General features: G+C 28.4%; 2 protein-coding genes across 3 annotated transcripts; one reads left to right on the forward strand and one right to left on the reverse strand.

The window, feature by feature from the left end:
- Positions 1 to 283: 283 nt before the first annotated feature.
- On the reverse strand, positions 284 to 730 carry LOC145040018 (uncharacterized). The gene has a single exon (XM_078988014.1). The coding sequence runs from the start codon at positions 728 to 730 to the stop codon at positions 284 to 286; it is 447 nt and encodes a 148-aa protein (XP_078844140.1).
- A 2,460-nt stretch (positions 731 to 3,190) lies between these two features.
- On the forward strand, positions 3,191 to 7,207 carry LOC145038746 (protein VERNALIZATION 1-like). Of its 2 annotated transcripts, none has more exons than XM_078987004.1 (8): positions 3,191 to 3,458; positions 3,536 to 3,614; positions 3,706 to 3,767; positions 3,862 to 3,961; positions 4,101 to 4,142; positions 4,318 to 4,359; positions 4,457 to 4,530; positions 6,869 to 7,207. In XM_078987004.1, exons 1-8 carry the CDS (start codon positions 3,277 to 3,279, stop codon positions 6,933 to 6,935), a joined length of 648 nt encoding a protein of 215 aa, XP_078843130.1. In that variant the 5' UTR covers positions 3,191 to 3,276; the 3' UTR covers positions 6,936 to 7,207. The 2 variants fall into 2 exon arrangements, with proteins under 2 accessions (XP_078843130.1, XP_078843131.1); XM_078987005.1 differs by having other exon boundaries at positions 3,204 to 3,458; positions 4,463 to 4,530.
- Positions 7,208 to 7,624: the final 417 nt, after the last annotated feature.

Consider the following 7,624-nt stretch of genomic DNA (forward strand, 5'->3'; position numbering starts at 1 on the left):
TAATAACTAAAATACAATTCAAATTACTACTAAAACCACACTAATCCTAATTAACACAAATATTTTTTTCTAATTTGTTCCTTCATCGCTTGTACCACCGCTAGAACAGCAGACGCTAAACCCTCCTCGCTTGTCCGAAGAATTGACAACTGATGTGTCATTAATTCTCTTTCTTTTTGTTCCTGCTTCTCCCGTGCTTGCCTTTCCAGGAACTCCAAATGACGACGTTTAAACTCATTTTTTCCTTTATTAATAAATTGTGTTCGTCGAATTTGGCTCTCATTTACGCCGCATCTTTTGCTCTCGTCTCCACCTCCTTCGCATGCCTTGCAGCACGCCTCGCTATGTTGCGTCCTGGCGGTCGTCGTGGTGGGGATATCTCTTGGATGTCATCTGGGATCTCATCGTCATCGGTGTTTAGGTCGATGTTAGTCCGTGCGTCCGACACGTCGACCGAGCTAGAATTGCGAGACCGTTTGGATTGAACCTCCAACGATGTAGGCGTTTTATTCCACTTTGGATCCGCTCGCAACAATTCCCATGATTTTTCAAAGTCGAAAACATGATCCATTTCGACCCGATATTGTTCCTTAGCCGATTTGAACAAATCGAAGTCGTTGGTTCCGCTTTGTTGTTGCGCCTCAAGCCGGTTGTAAATACCGTTGAATTTGCTGCACCGCTTAGTTATCATGCCCCATTTGCTGCTCAACATGTCGTTGTTGCGATACATGTTTTTCTTTAAAATAGCGTGAAACTTGTCGAGCAGCGCCCCCCAATAAGCTCATTTTTTCATTCCATTTCCGCGAAGTTCGTCCTTTGAAGTAGCATATCAAGCCGCCGTCAAAGCGTATTCCTCCTCTGGTGTCCACCATTGTGGAACGTCTGCATTTTCAGATTCCACCGCTATTAATTTCCCTTTTGATTTTCTTTTCCCTTTCCCTTTCTTACTACTTCCCGCTTCCACTTGAATTGATTGTTGTGTTGTAGGCGACGGTTGATTGGATGTTTGTTGCATCGAACCAAAAGTAGAGAAAAGATTTTGTTGTAAATTTGGGTTTTGACCAAATTGATTTTGTTGAACGTAAGCTGAGTTGAGAAATTGCAGTGGCGGTGAAGCGAAAATGAAAGCGGCACCTTGGTATGGTATTTGTGCTGAGCCTTGAGACGACAAAATTTTAAATAATTTTCATACCCCGCAAATCCGAGAGGCGAGGTTGTGTTTGAGTTTGATGATGGAGAGAGGGGGGTGTTTGGGTTTTGCTCCATTTTTTGATTAACAAAGTGTAGAAAATATAGAGAGGATTTTAAAAAGATATGTAAAGTTTAAATTAAAAAGAGTATATATATATATATATATATATATATATATATATATATATATATATATATATATATATATATATATATATATAGGTGAAAAGATTAAAAAGTTTTTTTTAAATGAATTTCGACCGTTTGCAAACGGTAAAAATAATGTCCGTTTCAATTCATCATAACGCCCACGAGAACTCCTCGACGAGATGCAACGAGTTGGGGGGGGGGGGGGGGGGTGTTCCCCCGTCACGATGGCGTTGTCGTCTGCCACGTCATCGCGTTGATTCTCGTTTCTGGCACATGCCGACTACTCTAAAATAAATGGTTACCGTTTTACACAAAAAAACATTTTTTTATATATAAAAAACTTTAATATTATGAAAATATTCAAAGTTTTCAAAGAATATGAAAGTTAATTCATCCATAACAAATTTTCTTAATACACAATATATATTATACAACTTTATTAAACATAAAATATTGTTAATAGAAAAAAATTGGTGGTTACAAATCATTTCTTTTTTAATATATTTTGGTTTGTGTTATTGGTTCGAAGATCAACAAAATAATAAAAAGTTGTTTTTCTACTTTGATGAGATTTGAATTCACGCCTTAGGTCGTAAAAATCATGGTTTAACCATTTTTGCTGCAACTTATTTTGTTTACAATTTTCTTAAAATATTTATATTAGTCAAATTTGAGAATTAAAAGCCATCTCCCAATCGAATTCCAAGTTCCCACAAGGACTTAGTTTGCGTTTGGCAACTAGAAAACAAAACATAGGGTGCATCTATCCGTTTTGGTCACCACGTTCATCTCAAAGAAAGCTGACCTATGAGAAGAGGCCAGTTAAAAATGTTCACTTTTCACATGACATATTTATATGTCTAGTTTAAACATTAACATTCAAAGCATAAATTGTTCATTAATACTTTTGCTAGTAAACACACCATCATTGGAAACCTCCTAACTCTATTTGTCCACATCAAAACTCATATGGAAATCAGTACTCTATATTTTTCAGTTACCGATTTTGGTGTCCTGAAGTCTCTTTTGTGTTGGTAATAATAAGGGTGAGCATACAAAATGAAAAACGAAATTGAATTTACTAATATAACTGATTCATTATAATTGAACCATTATTGAGAATGTGGTGCAGTTTTTGATTTCCAATAACCGAGCGTAACCGGCTCGGTTTCAGTTTAATTATAAAACCACCTCACACACAACCTAACCGGACTACTATATGTAATGAATACATAAAAAAATTTAAAAATATGTATATGTACACAAGGTTATTATTTTAATTAAATAAGAAATTGAAGTTGAAGAGAATATAAGATGCTAAAAAGTTAGAAGTTATCACTATAATATTTAACAAATTGCAATGAACTTTCACTTTTGTGCTTTTTATAACAACATACTATTTGATTTTCACTTTTATAGCAATGATTTTTGTTTTGTTTTGTTTTTCATTTTTAATTGCAATATTCATTAATGTTTATCTAATTTGGACCATTATGATTAATCAATATTGAAAACTATTAATCAAAACCAACAAATCAATAACCAATGGCTATCGAAATATACTAATCGGTTGTAAAGTCTATAACCAAATCAAATCAAATAATCTCGTAAATACCCCCTAACAATAAAGACAAACGATGTGTATCCAAACAACCCTACATAATGAAAACAAATAGATAAGTGATAAACTTTTTTGTAAAATAGAACAAATTACACTACTACAACACCAAAAATAAAACCATCTCATAGACCACAGTGGTAGGTACATTATCAACTATCAAGTGGAAGAAAAAAAAAAGCACCGATGTCATGTCCACATTCAGTCGGCAAAAAAGATAAATTTTGATTTAATTTTACATTAGTATAATCACGTCATTAAGTGGGTAATATATACTACAAGAAAGTGAAGAAGACAAAATTCAACAGAAAATCAAAATGGGAAGGGGGAAAGTCGAGCTAAAGAGAATAGAGAATCCAACAAATAGGCAAGTCACCTTCTCCAAGAGAAGAGATGGTTTGCTCAAAAAAGCCATTGAACTCTCCATTCTTTGTGATGCTGAGGTTGCTCTTCTTGTCTTCTCTCCTTCCGGCAAAGCTTATCACTTCTCCAGCCATGAGTATACTCTCTCTCTCTCTCTCTCTCTCTCTCTATGTATGTATGTATGTGTGTATGGTGATTGATGGTATGTTGCAGCATGGATATGACTATCAGGAGGTACAGAAACGAAAAGGGTCTGCATAAAATGAACAACCATGGAGTAAGAACAATCGAGGTATTCAAGAAGATGATCGCATGTAGGTTAAAAATGATATATTCGATTTAAAGATTGTTTTTTTATTAGAAAAGATATGGATCTGATACAGGTATGGAAGAACGAAATGGATGAGATGAAGAAGACAATCGAGATACTTGAAACAAAACACAAGTATATACATAATAATAGATATATAATTACGAATTCATTTCATTACATTAATTAATTATTTACCTGGAAATATAACAATTTTGTTGGGATTAAGGCATTTGGCTGGAGAAGATCTTTCATCGTTAGGGATAAAAGAACTCAAACAACTTGAACGCCAACTGAGGATCGGAGTTGATCGCGTTCGATCTAAAAAGGCACGTTTAATTATTTCAAGCAAACGATTTATCCAAGGATTATTAATTATTATTATTATTATTATTATTATTATTATTATTACTGTTATCAAAATTTCCTTCAAATCCTAATAAAGATTTAATAAATGAATTTGGACAGTGGCGCCTTTTATCGGAGCACATAAGTTTATTGAAGAGAAATGTGAGTCTTAAGGTTTATAAATAAAAAATATATATAATTTTAGTGTTTTAGTTTAGTTTTACAAGTTTACCCATCGATCTCGTTGATATGTGTAATGACTAATATGTCTTTTTACACTTCGGTTGATTTAAAAAAAAAAGGAAGCTAGCTATTTATCTTTTTTATGTGTATGCAGCATAAAGCCTTGCAAGAAGAACATACGATTCTTCAGAAAAAAGTGAGCATTTTTTTTGAAAAGTATATGTTAATTGATAAATTTACTTAATATTTGAATTTGAATTTAAAAAATCTACTCCTTTCTGGTATATTTCGAGATCAAGCTTCATGAGCTGCTGAACGAAGCTGATGAATACTCAGGCTTGGATTCATCTGATCATGCAATTCAAAGGTAAACTGATTCTTTAATACATAACTAAAATATAATATTGATTATTAGTTTTCTAAAACATATTTAAATTGTACTTCAGAAATCTACTTTGAATGTTTTTTTAACAAGTGGTATTTTTCAATAATTTTTATTATTATTTTTTTTAACAAATCAAATTCAATCAAATTTTGACAATACAAAATCTTATCCTAATAGCATTATTATGTTTATTTTGTTTAACAAATTAATTAATAATTACTTACAATCTACAATAACTTTGTTTTTTTTATATTTATTATTTTTTATTTATATAGAAATTTTAAATATATCGACCGTGATTTCTACGGGTTATAACCTAGTTAATATATATATACAATAAATTAGAAGATGTTTTGATTTAAAAAACCACACACAATTGTTTTTTTAATTTAGTATGATTAATGAAAATGATTTTGTCAAATTTCCTCTTCTATTACATTTGATACATGTCATTTTCTAGGATTTATTGATTTTTTTTCCACTTGTCATTTTCTTAAATATATTCACTTTTTAGTAATCCTTCCTATTAAATCAAAAAGTTTTTGTTACATGTCGTCTTCTCCTTCATTTGGATACATATTATTTTTTAGATTTTTTTAATTTTTTATTTTCCACTTGTAAATTTATTGTATTTTTCATTTTATTAAATTAAAATTCATATTTAATATGTAAGGTAATATATATGTAACATATTAACTAGAAATAGTTTATATATGTAATGTATTTAATGTATTAAAGCTTTATTAAATTTAATAATTTAATTTTTTTCTCATTTTTTTATAAATTCAAACTTCTCAAATTGTTAAAATTTCATATATTTTTTTTCAATAAATTTATGCAATACATAGATCTCACACCTAGTAGTTTATATATGGTAAATACATTAATTATATTAATCTTGAGAATAAATGTTGTATCCATTTCTTTCCTTAGCAAATATTTATATATGGTAACTACTTAATACACATTTTAAGGGATTAGCATTAAAAAATTTTAAGTCATATATTTAGAAAATTGTCTTTTATTTCAATATAAATTCATATTTACCTATATATACATAAATTTCTTATAATTTCCTAAATATACTTAAGAAACTATTAAGTATTTTATCTATCTATAATATTTTTTTTACGTTATATGACAAGTAAGTAGTATATATATATTTTATATTTGATACATGCAATACATATAGAAACAATGAATAAAATATGAATTTATATTTTACTAAACTCAAGTCATGTAAAATGTATAGGGATTAACAATATTTTTTATAGCTACATATTTAAATTTATAATGTGGCCATTTTAATAATGGAACTTTTAAAATTTGATAACATTTTTGTATCATAATTTTATTTTAGGATTTGTTATTGTTTTAAAGATAAAAACATAATATGGATTCAAACGATCGTAAAAACAAACCCAAACATATAAAATTATATTTTGATAAAAGAAATTCAATATTGTTATGTCCATCATGTTAATATGTTAATAGTTTTTTTTTATTAATATATATTCAACTACCTAATTATTATGATTTCGTTTGTATTTATTTTGAAAGTTTACTATAAAAAATGTTTAATGTTTACATATAAATTTTCAAAATCATTTTTTATGTTAATATTTTTATTAATATATATTGAATTACTTACTTTATTCATGATTATATCATTTTTATTTATGTAAATGTATTACTTTAAAAATACATTATCTTTACAAAGTTATATTAAAATTTTATTTTTAATAAATCTGTGTAATATACGGGTTTTACACATAATTTATATAATATTAGTTAAAAACTTTTTAAAAATATTGATTTTATATATTCGACGTAAATAATAAGCAAATCAATTTTTTATTGAATAAACTTTGGTTTATAGATAATTCTACATAAAGGAGGAATGTTATCAAGTTTTGACACATCAAATTTAAAAACATTTTGTAATGCTCAACAACGGTTTTACATATTCGATACAAATAAGAAGCCAATCTTTAGTTAAAACTTTTTACATATTCGATACAACGATATTAATTAAAAACTTTTTAAACATATTGATTTTACATATTTGATACAAATAAGAAGCCAATCTTATTTTTTTATTGAATAAGCTTTGGTTTATAGATAATTCTATATAAAGGACGAATGTTGTCAGGTTTTGACACAACAAATCTAATAAGTAATAACATTTTTTGATGCTTAACAACGATAGTTTTATATCCTTGATTTTAAATTAAGGAAAAAATGTATATACCTTATAGTACTATTAGAAAGAATATATAAATAATTAAATATATACAATAACATTTTTGTAAGTTTGCAGGTTTATTCCAGATGGGCAACCTCATTCACCACTCAACATGAACCAGCTCGGTTTTTCCAACAATTGATTATATTTTCGTCATTTCTCCAATGGTTAAGTTTATTATCATCTTGTCGTTGTCACTAATGTAGTAAAATATATATATTAAAAAGAATTGAATTAGTTTGGTTACTATAAGGTATATATCGCGCGAGTAATAGTTCCTAGGTTTGTTTTTATGTAAAATGTTGATATGCATAGTTTTTATGTAAAATGTTGATATGCATACAGAAGGTAATGCGTGTGTACAAGTAATCTTTATAAGTATTTGTCACTCATGAAATTTATGTTTTTTTTCAAGAGGTTTGAAATTAAAGTTACATAGTTATGTTGTATAAATGTTATAAGCTGGTGTTATCAATTTCAAACTGATTATCTGGTTTGTTATGATTAAAAGGACAATTATTAGTTTTTGATGTTTATTGAAATGATTGACATTATCTAGGAGTCCAATAATCATTGCAAATAGGAAAAAAAAATGTGATAGAAAGACATAAAATGTGACATTTTGTTGCAAACCCAACGATATTAGATATTCGAAATGGTCAGTTGAAAATAGCTAGACAGAGTGGTCATTAATTTCCTATTATTTTTTGATTCCTATAATGAAAAAAATATTACTATAATGAAAAAAATATTTGAATACAATTGTGGAATGCCCGTTAGGGTTAACATTGCAATGAAATTAACAAGTTAGGGTTAACATTGCATTTGAAA

The sequence above is a fragment of the Lactuca saligna genome, chromosome 4, assembly GCF_052625555.1.
Source record: "Lactuca saligna cultivar CGN05327 chromosome 4, ASM5262555v1, whole genome shotgun sequence".
Classification (NCBI taxonomy): domain Eukaryota; kingdom Viridiplantae; phylum Streptophyta; class Magnoliopsida; order Asterales; family Asteraceae; genus Lactuca; species Lactuca saligna.

Excerpts from the sequence above, each read along its gene's own strand:
- LOC145040018 (XM_078988014.1), bottom strand. The coding sequence starts at position 730 with ATGTATCGCAACAACGACATGTTGAGCAGCAAATGGGGCATGATAACT.
- LOC145038746 (XM_078987004.1), top strand. The coding sequence starts at position 3,277 with ATGGGAAGGGGGAAAGTCGAGCTAAAGAGAATAGAGAATCCAACAAAT. Across the intron at positions 4,143-4,317 it reads TAAGTTTATTGAAGAGAAAT|CATAAAGCCTTGCAAGAAGA; the intron begins GTGAGTCTTAAG and ends ATGTGTATGCAG. Across the intron at positions 4,531-6,868 it reads TCTGATCATGCAATTCAAAG|GTTTATTCCAGATGGGCAAC; the intron begins GTAAACTGATTC and ends GTAAGTTTGCAG.